This window comes from Somniosus microcephalus, chromosome 21, assembly GCF_052327205.1.
Source record: "Somniosus microcephalus isolate GS21.2 chromosome 21, FLI_Smic_1.0, whole genome shotgun sequence".
NCBI lineage: Eukaryota > Metazoa > Chordata > Chondrichthyes > Squaliformes > Somniosidae > Somniosus > Somniosus microcephalus.
Window position 1 is genome coordinate 35,186,071 of NC_141007.1, and position 15,246 is coordinate 35,201,316.

At 41.1% G+C, this 15,246-nt stretch overlaps 1 protein-coding gene and 1 long non-coding RNA gene across 4 annotated transcripts in view; one reads left to right on the plus strand and one right to left on the minus strand.

The window, feature by feature from the left end:
• Positions 1-868: 868 nt before the first annotated feature.
• On the plus strand, positions 869-13,443 carry LOC147102699 (uncharacterized). The gene is made up of 3 exons (XR_015073068.1): positions 869-2,328; positions 7,261-7,353; positions 8,798-13,443. It is a non-coding gene; the product is annotated as an uncharacterized LOC147102699 (long non-coding RNA).
• The window catches only part of wdr45b (WD repeat domain 45B), a 57,724-nt gene continuing 55,264 nt past the window's right edge, over positions 12,787-15,246 (minus strand). For all 3 annotated transcript variants that reach the window (XM_085963420.1, XM_085963419.1, XM_085963418.1), the window contains one exon: positions 12,787-15,141. In XM_085963420.1, the coding sequence (XP_085819546.1) occupies positions 15,090-15,141 (52 nt within the window). In that variant the 3' untranslated portion in view covers positions 12,787-15,089. The remainder of the gene's footprint in view (positions 15,142-15,246) is intronic.

Below are 15,246 nucleotides of genomic sequence, written 5' to 3' on the forward strand. Positions count from 1 at the left end.
CATAAGCAGAGAGTCCACAAGAGACAAGAAGATCAAGCAGGTGGTTGTGTTTATAGGTAGGAGAGTTTATAGGGAGGGGATAGGGTTAGAGAACAGGAGTGCAGTAAATGCAGAGGAGAGATGGCAAGGGGGATGGAGATTGTAATCACCAAGGATGAGGAGTCGCTCAGTGCAGAGGCTGAGTGAGTATCTCAGTGAGAAACTAACAGGATATATAAAAATATAAACACTTTACCTATGCTTACCCAATTATTCCTCATTTCCTTCTCCATCATTATTCTTTCACTGTCCTATTTTAATATTTTTGCCACTGAAGTTTAAATATTGGCTTCCCTTTCTTCTCTCTCTCTGCTCTCACCATCCATTTTGGAGATGGAAGCAACATTCTAAAGATTAGTTTTCCAGTCACCAAAAAGCATAGATTGTGAAGATTGACATTGTATTGGAGATGTGGCTAGGTCAATCTTTGATGTGGAAATCCTATCAAGACCAGAAAGTAGTTGCTATTTATTAACATACTCCACAGATCATCTGTGTCTGGACAAATAAACTCATTTATGGTACTTGGAGTGTTAAAATTAATCCGATTATTCCTTAGTCCACCTGCTTCTTTGGTTTATCTTCCTTGTATTTGCCAGCTGACCACATAGTAATAGAGCCACCTGGTGGACTACTGATGTATATAATAATAAAGCCATATGCAGTACTGTTCTTACCAGAAGCCATGTTGTGCTGTTGTGTGTATATATGCTGTGTCTCAAGATATCGCAGAATTGGCGAAGAAGATGCGATTGCAGATTCCCTAGCTGAAATTTTTGTTGGAGGATAATCCTGCCAGCCAACAGAGGTTTTTTTTTTTTGCAGAAAAACTTAAAAATCCACGGCAAATTTCGAGCACACATGGCTGAACTGTCGACATTGCCAGAGTCCAGATGGCAATATGGGAATAATAGGGTGCTTGGGTGAGTTCCATCGTGACCAAGACACTTTCGGAGCATATGTGGCGCGGCTAGAAATGCTTTTCACCGTGAATACTATTGTCGAAGTTCCCGATGATGTAAACCGTAACCAGGCGGTTTTAGAAATGAAACAGGTTATTTTTTTGACTGAAGCAGGCCCAGAGGTGTATGAAACCCTGAAAAATGTGCTTGTTCCCACCAAGCCGAAGGACACGCCACTGAAGGAGATCCTAACCAAGTTAGAACAGCACTGCAGTCCTGAGCCCCTGGAAATTGCGGAGATCGTTTTGGAACAGGCGATCAATTAAATGACCAGGGTATAAATGAGTAGTTTTAAAAAGCTATCCTTTCACTGTCATTTCAGAAACTTTCAGGACCGAGCTTTGCGTGATCGCTTTGTTTATGGGTTGAAAAATGAACGTATCAAGTAAATTGTTGACAAACCCTAACTTAACTTTTTACTTAGCTTGTCAAACAGCTATGTCGATGAATATGGCCGACCGATACTCCCAAGAGTTCTGCGCCATTTCCAGTCATCAGGCAACTGAGGTGAATCAGCTGCAGGCTAAGAGTAAAAGGCAATTGGGCCCAAACTGGCCAAGGTAACAGTGCATTGAAATCGTGCTGTCGGTGCCTGGGACAACACATCGCTCAAAGCTGTCCATATGTGAAGGCAGACTGTTTCTACTGCAAGAAAACTGGGCATCTTGCGAAGGCGTGCTGATGGAAGAGTAAACCAATTGGCAATGCGAGAAGTAGAAATCGCCAGACACTACAGAGAAGCAGCAGGACGAGGAGTTTCTGGAGATTCACATCATCGGGAGCACAAAGGTATCTAGCAGCAATTCGCGAGGTATCGTCATCCAAGTAGATGTCGCAGGAACCAGGATCATCATGGAAACCGACACTGTTGCATCCATGAGCTAGTATCTGAATTACTATATTGCGACAAGTTGCGTGATTATCGACTAGAGAAATCAAAGGTAGAGCTGCAAGGCTACTCGGGAGAGCAAATCCCTGTAGTAGGAAGTGTCACCATACCAGTGAAATACAAGGATCAGTGTCAGAGCTTGCCTCTCATAGTAGTGGCAGGAGACAAGCCTGCCTTGATGGGTAGAAATTGATTGGGAACATTGAAGCTGGATGGGAATGAGATTTTTCGTGCGGAAGTGAAATTTGCATCGAAAGATGATGTCATCAAGCAGTATCTGAAGGTGTTCAGTGAAACGGGCAGTCCGATCCAAGACGAGTGTCAATGCAGAAGGACGCAAGACCAGTTTACTGCAAGCTACATCCCGTACCCTACGCACTCGAGGAGAAAGTTGAGCAAGAACTCAAAAGACTAGAAACTGAGAACATTATCTCTAAGGTAGATCTGAGTAATTGGGCTACACCCATTGTTGTTGTACCTAAGTCAGATGATAAGGTATGGTTGTGTGGTGATTATAAAGTAACCGTAAACCAGGTTCTGGAGTGTAATCTACCCAATAAGTTGCCAAATGTGGAAGATTTGTTCACAACGCTGACAGGTGGCCAGATCTTTTTGAAGTTGGATCTAACAAATGCCTACCTACAACTTGAGTTAGCTGAAGAGTCCAAGTCATGCTTGACTATAAATACTCACCGAGGCCTATATCCGTTCAATAAGCTACCATTTGGAGTGTCTTCTGCCCCTGTCCTATTCCAGGGGGTGATGAACCAAATTTTGCAAGGGACTGAAGGGGTTGTGTGTTATTTGGATGACATACTCATTTCAGCACCAAACAGGCAAATCCATGATGAGGTGTTGAATGACGTGTTCAAACGGCTGGAGAAGCACAGAGTATGAGTGACCGCTCACAAGTGTGAGCTGTTTCAAAACTCAGTGGAGTACTTAGGGCAAAGAGTAGACAAAGATGGTTTACATCCAACCAAGGGAAAGCTGGATGCAATCAGAAATGCACCCACTCCCAAGAATGTCTCTGAACTTCAATCATTTTTGGGTCTTTTGAATGATTACGGAAAGTTCCTCCAAAACTTGGCTACATTGTTAAATCCACTGAATGAGCTGTTGAGAAAACAGGTCCCTTGGAAGTGGTCAAAATAATGCGACACAGCATTCAATGAGTGTAAAAGCCAGTTAGTAGAGAGTACCTTGTTAGTTCACCTATGATGTATCTAAGGAGATCGAGCTAGCATGTGAAGCCTCTCCGTACGGAGTTGGGGCAGTGATCTCTCATGTACTAGATAGTGGGGAGGGGAGACCAATTGCTTTTGCTTCACGCACTCGGTGCCAGTGAGCAGAATTATGCGCAGATCGAAAGGGAAGCTTTGTCATTGATTTTTGGGGTCAAGAAGTTACACAAATACTTGTTACATAAGAAGTAGGAGCAGGAGTAGGCCATACGGCCCCTCGAGCCTGCTCCGCCATTCAATAAGATCATGGCTGATCAGAACCTAGACCATAGTTACTGACCATAAGCCCCTGACAGCAACCCTCCATCCAAAAAGTCCCCAGCTTAGCTGCAGCCCGAATGCAGAGATGGGCTTTGATTTTGTCAGCATATACGTATGACATTGAGTACAGATGATCAGCTGATCACAGTAATACTGATGTTCTGTCCAGGTTGCCATCCCCATCACAAGTTAGACCCAATAAGGAAGAAGTGTTCTATTTCTCATACATTGATAAGCTGCCAGTCACAGTTGAAGAGATTGGTAGGACAACCAAACATAACCCAATTATGTCAAAGGTGTATGATTATATAGCAAATGGATGGGCAAACCAGGTATCGGAGGAAGACATCCATACTTCATTCGTAGGAATGAATTGTCAGTGGATAAAGATTATATCATGTGGGGAGCAAGTGATTATCCCAAATAGGTTCAGGTCTAAATCTTCATGACCAGCACCTGGGAAGGTGCTTGACCAAGAACATGGCATGCAGTTACTTATGGTGGCCAGGTTTAGATAGAGATAGGGGTCGTTTTTCCCCGAAGAAGGCAGGACTACAACTTTTGGGTTTTAGACCCGCCTACATCGACATGCGGCCAATCCGCGTGATTTTCCCTTGATTGACCTTGTTGAGCCCGCCCAGTGGGCTCAGCAAGCCAATTAAGGGGCAACAGGTGACGTCACACACTGCAATTTCATCTGTCAAGAGTTCTTGACAGATGAAATATCAGTGTTTCACAGCTGTTTGAAGCTGCCAAACACTGACTGTCTGAGTTCTAACATGAGTCCTTCTGCACAGACTCAGTTAGAACTCTCCGCAGCACTCAAAGCTGAAGGCTGTCACTTTTCACAGATGGCAGCCATTCAGCTTTAAGTGCCGGCTGAGTGATGCGCTCGCGACGCCTACAGGAAGAAAGGCTGTTAAGGTAAGTACAGGTAAGTAAAAGTTCTTTACACACTTTAGACACCCCAAACACACTTACCTTTGCACTCATGCACCCATCACTCACCTGAACACCGACATTGCGACCCCTCCAACTCCTTCAACCTGACGGCCCGCCTGCTCTAACCTGGCGTGGTTTGGCGCCGTCGGGAATCCCACACGACACCCCTCAAAATAGGGATTAAGTTAATAACTGCCTGTTAACTACCTGTTAACAGGCAGTTAATTGGTACTAATCCCTTCCCGCCTGGGGTCGGCGGGTCCCAGTGCGGGGCAGGTACCCGCCGCCTCTGAAACTTGCGTGGAGCGGGATGGTGTCGGGACCCCTGAATTCGGGATTTTTCTCTTTTTCCCCCCCCCCCCCCCCCCCCAATGCCTGAAACCCCACCTGGCGGCTCCAGGAAAATCAACCCCATAGAGTACATAGTCAGTCACTGTACAACATGTCAATCAATGAGCAAGAAACCACCATCAGTACCATTACAGCCATGGTAATGGCCTCCCAGTGTGTAGCAAAGGTTACATGTAGATTTTGCTGAGCTAGAAGGACAGCAATTGTCCATAGTGATAGTCACTCAAAGTGGGTAGAGGGGTTTCCGATGTGGATAATAACAAGCAAAACACTAGACAATTTATGGAGATTGTTTTCTTCATACAGCTTCCCAGAAGAAATTGTGTCTGATAACTGGCTGCAATTTTGTTCAGAAGAGTTCACCCAGTTCATGAGCAGAAATGGTGTGAAACATAGCAAAGTTCCACCGTACCACCCTGCTTCAAATGGTGCAGCAGAGCGCACAGTACAAATTGTAAAGCGTGCCCTCATCAAGCAAATATTGGATCCAAATCCAAAGAAACGTCAGTTGTTGTTGGACCACAAACTGGCAAATTTTCTGATTACCTATCGGAATACTCCTCATACCACTACTGGTAGAAAACTAGCAGAGTTGTTTCTCAAACGACAGCCACGAACCAGGTTCTCATTGTTAAAGCCAAACTTGGCACAGTCCGTAGAAGAGAAACAATCATGGCAGAAAGGGAGTCATGATAAAGGTAGAGTTAGAGAGAGAAGTGTGAAGTTGAACCAGAAGGTTAGAGTGAAGAACCATCACCATAAATGGTTAAAGTGGTTACCAGGAAGAGTAGTGAAGATATGTGGCCCTCGCACATATTTGGTCAAGATGTTTGATCATGGAAAGGTTAGGTTTGTTCACATTGATCATATCTTACCCACAGATGTGGAAGGAGTTGAAAGCCGGGATGATTCAATTTATTCTGATGAGTCAGACAGTCTTGTTACAAGTAGAGCACCAGTAGCAAATCCTACATCAGACGTACCAGAAACTAGTCCAAGACAAAGTCAGAATTTAAGTCTGAGCCCGAGTCAGGCAGACAAACAGTCTGAAAGTGTAGCATGTCCAAATGTAGATCAAGGTCAGCCCTTGGAGGAAAATTCTCCGCAGGCTCAGCCTAGACTGAGCCAAAGTCCTACAACAAGATCTAAAAGTTATGTTCAAGAAAGGAGGTATCCTCTTTGAAACAGAAAACCAGTTGTTAAGTTTAATCTGTAATTATGGAAAATAAGTTCATATCTTTTATTTGTTACAGAATTCTAGAGTAGAATTTGGAAACACAAAATGGGTTCCATTTGAGAAATGTGTACCAAGAGTTGTGTATACCATGCAAGTCGTGTACAATGATTATTTGCTATGATACACTTCTCCCTCTAGAGCTACCTGGTGGACTACTGATGTATATAATAATAAAGCCATATGTAGTACAGTTCTTACCGGAAGCCCTGTTTGTGTGTGTGTGTGTGTCTCAAGATATCAAACACATAGCTTGGTGGTATCAGCAAAAGTCCCATCCTATAAGCCATTTCTGAATAACAGGAGCTCCAGTTGAAAACCCCTTTAAAATTAGCTGTGCCTCACAACAAAGTTTGACCAGTACCTTCTGCTTCCTACTGCAAAAATGGTTTACAATACAACAAACTAATATAGTCCACGAGCCTTAATCTCTGCCTTCTGAAAATGGAGGGGAATTATATCCATTAAATAACCACCTTCCACTAAGATGTCCTACATAACAACAGAGACTGCACTTCAAAAGTAATTAATTGGCTACAAAGTGCTTTGGGATATACTGAGGTCAGGAAAGGCACTATATAAATGCAAGTTCTTATTTTAGTTACCTGCTCAAGAATCCCAGCAGATTAGAGAAAAAGGATCTATTGGTATTCACGTATTGTGTAGCTGAGCAATGATGATTCCCGTACAATCCACTTGGGTATTTTCCCCAGTATGATGTTAGACTAGCTGGTCTAGATTTCTAGGCCAATGGCTCACTTTTGGTTTTGAATATCAAGATGCAGACACACATTTAATGCTTTGAGGTTTTTTTTGATAACACATACTTCCATGATTTCTGTTTTTTATAGAATTTGACCAGTCTTAATTTGGCTATTAATGTGAATAATTCTAACCCAGCCACCATTATCTGATCTGCTATAGTCTTTCTTTTGAACATAACCCTTAAAGAAACTTGTCTTCAACAAGTTGTCCAGTAAAACCAACTATAAATTACCTTGTGCTATTTTCTGCAATGCCCTTCTATTGCCTTCTCACATCACTACCTCCCTTAGTTAACCTCAGATGACTTTTTTGTATAGGTCTAGGCCTCACTATGTTTGGCTTCATTGTATCTTTTTAAAATATTTCTCCTTAGAAGACAGCAAGAATATTTTCTTCATATTGGCATAAGAGATACTGTAGGTTCAAGAGAGGGAGGAAACTACTGCCGTGTTTTCCTATTGGCCTAATGTCCTTGACCAGGAAATTTATGTCTGAGGAAGCCTTTCTTTTACTCTGACACCTTTTTATATTTTTTTTGTGTCTTGATCAGCTCCCACTCCTGTTATTTCACAGGTGGCATTCCAGCAGGTCCTAAACATAATGAATCTTGGACACCCCATCAGGGTTTGCAAGACAAATGTGAAAAGAGGCAAAGATCCTGCCAGGGTATGTAATATTTCCTTTTCAATTATTGTCTCCGTCACATTTATCTTCCTCAAATGATGAACATTTCTCTCTAGAATTGTCTTTTGCGCTAGTAGCCCAAAGACTTATAATTCTATTTATCTTAGAGTGCTTAAATGAAATGGTAACATCATATGTGAGGCACTGGTTAATATTTAATGTGCTGTGGGTTGGTTCCTGGGGAGTGGAATGAAGCTAAGGTGGTCTCATTATTTTCAAATAAAAGGTAGGAAATTGGATTCTGAGAACTACAGGCACTAAGTTCAATTTCAGCTGCAAGGAAAACATAACATTTGATACCAGTTATTGTAAAGATACACCAGAGAATACTGCAGTTCTGCAGGATACCCAACGTTCCTTTGGGAGATAGTTTAATAGCTCGCTGACATGATGAGTTTTTTGAGGAAGTGACAAGACAGCAGTTGAAGGAAGCCCAGTAAATATTCTTTCTGTAAATTTCCAGAAAGGTTTTTTGATGAATCTCCACATAAACAACTGTCAGCAATAAATAGATATTAAGAAATAGTATAAAAGATTAGAAATTTGTTCAAATTGTACAAAGATTGAATATAACAGGAAGGGTTCATATTGGGAACTAGTGACAAGTGGAGTCCCTGGGTGGGTTCTTATACTAATTTTATTAAAGGTATTGAGGATGACAGAAAAAGTGCTGTCAAATTTGCTAATGATTTGAAAAAAGTGTGCATAAGGTATGACGATAAAGAAATTCTTAGGTGTAATCTATTCCATGCATTGGTGTCAATTAGAATGACCGAGCAGGAAAAAGACTTGAGAAGTAGCCACTGACCAGTCACTAAAGGGTCACAAGCAATGTGAAGCAGCTGAAGAGAAAACTAATGAGGATCAGTCTTGGAAGTATCACTGGGTCAATCAAATACAAAACTATAAATGTTTGGACCTTATTCCAAATCTATTGTGCCCAATACGTATTAAGCACCCTGAAGTTCTGGAGAGGGTGCAAAGACAAAAAAGATGAAACCTAAATGTGCATCTCCTACAGGACTGTCATGGAGAGTTTTTTTTCACTTAGACAAAATATAGGCTATGGGGAATTTAACTGACCTGAGGTTTGTAAAGTTATTGTATATTTAGGTAACCTGTTCAAAATGAAGTGATTTTGAGTAGAAGGCTGACCTATACAATGTCAGGTTATAGGGCAGGTTTTTTTTCTCTCGGACACTACCCTCTAACAGGTTAGTGTTAAGTTTGAGTTGCCATCATTTTGGTCAATAGGTTTCCACTGGTGTCTGCTATAGGACCACTTGAGGGCTGGATGTCTTTTTCCTGCAGTCGCTTCATTATTGCACATGTTTCTTGGGGGTCATTGTGCTGCGCTGTCTCTTCTGATATTCATGTCAGTAGGTCCCTTGCCTCTCCTAATGGCTGTCTTTTTCTGTCATCTTAGCTGCGGAAGTTGTTGAGTGTTTTGCCTTCACCCAACGCTTAACCAGGATGAGTGTCTCATCAGTGATCCATTTGGAGTGCCTCCTCATCAGACATCTTCTGGAGTGTTGCTGAGCTGCTCTCAAAGTGGACTAGTCTGTCTCCGTCTCTGCTGTGGGCTCTACTGGTGCCTAGAAGCTGTTGGACAATTCACGTTTATTATGTTTTACTGATGGTGATTTGGTGAATGTGAAATTTCCCTCAACACATTACACTCGGGACAACCTCGCAATAAACTGGATATTTGTATACAGTGGAAGGCAACAAAAAAGTCAAGGCTAGGAGTATAGTATCTTAAATTTAAAGAAAAATACTGTGAAGAATTGTGATTTTTATTTTTTGTTTTGCTGGAGGCCAGAAAGAAAAGGAAGACTTGCATTTATATAGTACCTTGTAACCTCTGGTCCTCCTAAAGCACTTTACGCCAGTGCCAACACTTCAAAAGTAATGTAGGAAATGTGACTGCCAAAGGTCCCAAAAACAGCAGTGAGAAAATGACCAGATAATAACATAAGAAATAGGAGCAGGAATAGGCCAATTGGCCCCTCGAGCCTGCTCCGCCATTCAATAAGATCATGGCTGATCTGATCCTAACCGCCAATCTACTATCACAGAACCATCTCCTGAATCTAACAGAATTAGACACACGAAATAGGAGCAGGATCAGGCTACACGGCCCCTGGGCCCGCTCCACTACCCACAGGGCCATAACCGATCCGAACCTAGACTCATGTCCAAATTCCTGCCCGCTCCCCGTAACCCTTAATTCCCTTTACTTCTAGGAAACTGTCTATTTCTGTTTTAAATTTATGTAATGATGTAGCTTCTACAGCTTTTTGGGGCAGCATATTCCATGGACCTACCACCCTCTGAGTGAAGTAGTTCCTCCTCATCTCAGTTTTGAAAGAGCAGCCCCTTATTCTAAGATGATGCCCCCTAGTTCTAGTTTCACCCATCATCGGGAACATCCTCCCCGCATCCACCCGATCCAACCCCTTCACAATCTTATATGTTCCAATGAGTAGAGTCCCAATCTACTCAAATGTCCATCCCCTCATCCCCGGGATTAACCGAGTGAACCTTCTTTGTACTGACTCGAGAGCAAGTATGTCCTTTCTTAAGTATGGACACCAAAACTGTATGCAGTATTCCAGGTGCGGTCTCACCAATACCTTGTACAACTGCAGCAATACCTCCCTATTTTTATATTCTATCCCCCTAGCAATGAAAGCCAACATTCCATTGGCCTTCTTAATCACTTGCTGCACCTGCATACTAACCTTTTGAGTTTCGCGCACCAGGACCCCCAGATCCCTTTGTACTTCAGTACTTTCCAGTTTCTTGCCATTAAGATAATAACTTGCTCTACGATTTTTCCTGCCAAAGTGCACAACCTCACACTTTCCAGTATTGTATTCCATCTGCCAAATCTCTGCCCTCTTACTTAGCCTGTCTATGTCCCCTTGCAGGTTTTTTATGTCCTCCTCACTCACTACTTTCCCTCCCATCTTAGTATCATCTGCAAACTTTGATATGTTACACTCGGTCCCCTCCTCCAAATCGTTAATATAGATTGTAAAGAGTTCGGGACCCAGCACTGACCCCTGTGGAACACCACTAGTTACTGATTGCCAGTTTGAGAATGAACTATTTATCCCGACTCTCTGCCTTCTGTTAGATAGCCAATCCTCTATCCATGCCAGAATATTACCCCCAATCCTGTGATTTTTTAACAATCTGTTTTAACAAGATTGGTTGAGGTGTAAATATTGGTCAGGAACATTCCCCTGCTCTTTGAAATAGTGCCATGGGCTCTTATGTCTAGCTGAGTGGGCATCCAAAAGATGGCACCTCTCATCATGCAGCACTCCCTTAGTACAGCACTGGAGTGTCAGCCTAGATTTTGTGCTCAGGGCTCTGGAGATGGCCTTGGACCCACAACCTCCTGATCCAGAGGCAAGAGTGGTACCAGTGAACCATGGCTGACACCTTGCAGTCATCTCTTCCTATGCATTACATTCAAATGTGTCCCTATCTTTTGGCTTGTTGAGTCAATGCAGAATCTACCTCTCAAACTTTGGGAATTTCCAGTTCTGGTACATCTTCATTTACATCCTGTTTCTAGAAACAGAGATTCAGTGTGATTAGCTTTTGAATCTTCAATTCTTTCACCATTTTCAAAACATCCACTTGCTCATGTAGTGACATGTCACACACTTTTGTTGCACTGTCTTAAAGCAATTCAATTTCCACATACTAACTAACAAACATTAGAGATGAGTGGAAACCAGATCAAACCAGTTTTTAGGTAGGTCGACCACTGAACCTAATCAGATTAAAAGGTGGAAAGTCTTTAGTGGTATTTCTGCATACCACGCAAGTGAGAATTGCAGTAAAACATACTTCTCATAATAGGAAATATAAGAGGGAAAATGGGACTAAAAATGGCTGTATTGATACAGGAATTGTAATTAAGTATGTTGCCAATAGGCATAACTAGCTCTTATTTGGTAATTGTCACTTTTGCAGCTGCTCCACTCCAACTGGTTAGCTGGTGCAGAAACAGGGATTACAAATCTTCATCTGGCTCTCTTTCCTTCTACCAAGAGAAAACTATGCTCTTAAAAACCAGGAAACAAGTATGGTTGTAAAATCGGTAACTTGATCTTCTCCTCCTTGCCCGTTTCCTACTTCCTATGTGCCCAGCAATGGAATACAGTATCCAAATATTTGCAAAGTGCACTAGAAAAAACAGAGGCTTGAGACCATATGAAGTTCAAAATTTCTAGCTATCCCTTCCTTTAGCAGGCAGCAAATGATATATATATATATCTATACACACAAAGAGGCAACATGTAAATACAAAGGCAGTGGCTAGGTGCTTTGCTCACTGGCTCAGCTGTGTAAAGTAGTAAATAGTTGAGCTATACCTACTAGAAAAGTTCCAGGCTTTGCTTGTTTACCCACCCCCAATTCACTGATCTGATGGGCTGCAACAGGAGCAATAGAATTGGCTTCAGTATACCCGAGTTACCAACTTGTCTACTACTCCTGATCACTATTGAACGACTCCCAACTAGAAGTGCACATGGATGATCAATGAGGACAAGATGGGACTTCCTGATGCTCATTTAGGGGTTGAGAGGGGAAGAATGGCCACAACAGCAGGGAAGCATATTAACAAAGGTCTAGTGTACAAATTCAACAGGTGCAAACTAGGTGTTTGCATAGTGGTAGTGCTGCAAATATATTTGAATCTCCACTACCCTCTAACTGAAGAGCAGCCATTAATTGGCATCAATTACTATCTTGGCTCCCCTCTACTTTTTTCAACCCGTTTCTTAAGGACGTTCTTGCCATGGAAGGAGTGCAGCGAAGATTCACCAGGTTGATACCTGGGTTTATTGGGTTTATACTCACTGGAGTTTAGAAGATTGAGAGGGGATCTCATCGAAACCTATAAAATTCTGTCAGGCCTGGACAGACTAGATGCAGGAAGGATGTTTCCGATGGCCAGGGAGTCCAGAACTAGGGGTCACAGTCTAAGGGATAAGCCATTTAGGAGTGAGAGTGGTGAACCTGTGGAATTCTCTGCCACAGAGGGAGGTGGAGGCTAGTTCATTAAATATATTCAAGAAGGAGTTGGATATATTTCTTAAGGCTAAAGGGATCCAGGGATATGGGGAGAAAGCAGGGACAGGGTACTGCATTTGGATGATCAGCCATGATCTCATTGAATGGCGGAACAGGCTCGAGGGGCAGACTCCTGCTCCTATCTTCTATGTTTGCCATCACCCAACTATAAATGAAGTATTAAATGATTTTAGTAGGTAGTACAAGACAACTGATTAAGCACTAACACACACTTGGAACATCATGCTTTGTCCCAAATGTACTTCAGTATTAATGTAGCATTTTTGCTTGCACAAACTTAATTAGCAACAACTGATCTTCATGGTTACTACTTATGACATTTTATTAGTGCATTGAAACAGCAAATAATACAAAAATGAATGACATGGGTCAAACAAGTTAATATACGTGAAAAAATTTAATACAATCGAACATTTTTAGTAAAAAGTGGACGCAACTGAGTTTTTTTTCCCATAAACAGAATTTACACACGCACACACCTGTATGTACATCATTTTTACTTGATTTTAATTTACACTACAGATTCCAGAAGTGATTGAACAGTGGTGCTCAAAACACTGGTTATTAGTAAAGAAAGGTGCATTATGAAAGTTATCCTAGTAAGAACTCCCACGAGTCCCGTTCAATAGCTGTACAATTACTGGGGTAAAGGATGACCTGTTTAATATACCTATTATAAAAGCTATAATGAAAGTAGTTAACTACACGTGACAGCACACTAACTCAATGCAGTTCCAATTGTAAATTTCCTGAAGCTTATTGGAAGCATTTTTCTTTATGTCTGCATGCAGGTGTCCTATTAATTACAATTTCAAACTTATGTTTGAGGTACAATGCTGCACCTCAGATTTTAAAATCTAAAAAACAGGAGAGTATAGTGTAACTTTGCTGATTAACAGTAGTTATGTCAGTTAAATTTGTGTGCCTTTTCTGACAATAAAATGTAGCACAAGCTTCCAAGTATGAATCGTGTCTCTGTACACACCAACAGAAAATCCTTAATAAATGTACATCAGTACAGAAAATCCTTAATAAATGTACATCAGTCTGGTTAAATAGATTAGCACTTGGAAAAAGTCAGTTTTCATTTAAGTCTGCTCTGAATCTCTGGGGAAAACTGTGTGGGGTAACAATTCTAAATGAACCTTTCCTACAAGATATCACTGATCAAAATCTGCCAGAAATTAACAAAAATGGTATGCATTTAACAAGCTCATTTCTATTCAAACACCCAGCCTGGTTAAACATTAAGAAAATATTTGCACCAAAAGTTTTGCCCGACTGGCTAGCCGTTAATTAGAACCCAGACTGGGTCTTTTCTTGAATCCGGTCACGGGGGGAATTTGCTGGAGTTTGAGGGGCTCTGGTGTGATCACTTCCCACTATTACATTAGGTTAGAAAATAAACTTTTAAAAAGTTGTCCAATTTAGTGAAAATTATGGGAGGAAATGGCTTACCCTTTTGAATAAAGCAACCAATACAAACTTTGTTTTAAAGCACTCCATTTTATGTAGAGGTTTGTACTGGTTTATTCTGCAAAAACTACAATGATTTGTTCCCTATGTTTTAAATTTATACAATGTTCTCAACCTAGATGCCAATTTACTCACTTAAGTGCACTAGATACAGACAAATACAAATGCTTGAATCTCCATTAGACACAGAAGGAAAGTCACCTTTCCTTAAAAAAACATCAAGCACCCTTTCAAAAAATGATCTACATCAGCAATATACAAGTTAGATTTGAGTGTGCAGTTTACATTAAAAACAGTATTTCGTAACTATAAATGGGTTTTGTACTGTATATACATTTAGCACAAAACTTAATGCTAACAAATTGGGCATCTTGTTTTAAGCAGACACCAGTTTATATCTTTCTGTACTCATGGATTCCAAATTGGAAAAAAAAAAGCAAAATTCACCGTGCATCTATTCCACGAGCTGAACTCACATTAACAGTTCAGCCGTTAACAGTGTTGTGCAATTTAATGTCTGATCCATCTAAGCTTTACAGAGTCACAGGCCACAACATCGTTAGAATGAAACAGAGATGTGATGACTGTACCATCCTTTGGGCTTGTGTACTTGACATGGATTGCCCACAGTAGGCAATGATAATTCTCTTCACCAGCAAGCATACCAAACATTAAGGAAAAACCTGCTGCTTCAAATTTCATACTGTAAACATCCAGTCACAAAAAACGAGTTTAAACAGGCACAATTAGTTCAAGAGTTCTTTTATAAAAGAAAAGTTTGAAGGTTTGGTTACTTTCTTGTGGTCACTAAGATTAAGTGTTTCTATTCATTAATAAAAAGTGGATTCACCCCCAACCCAAAACAGAATTAGAAAATGGCAAAAATAATATACGGCGCTATCTATATGCTGTCCTTCCAGTGGTCCATCGCCAGAGGTTCATTATATTCCTTAGTTTATCACTGTTTAGCCATGCAACACTTTGTCCTCTCTTCTTAGGTGGCAGGCTAAAAGCACAGCAACACTCAGATCTGTTTGAAAAATATTATTTGCAATCATATCCCTCGCAGTCATATCTTGTCATCCGTCATTTCCAGGAACTGAGCATAGACGTCCCGGGTGCATTCACCTTTGGTGTTGAATAAAAATTTGTAATAGCTGCCATCGGCACAAATTGCTGAAACAGAACAGACCTGGTTACTGAATTTTATTTCTAGAGAAAATTGGTTTCTGTTCAGTAGTTTTACAACTATTTTAAATTAAATAAATGTTAAAATAATTT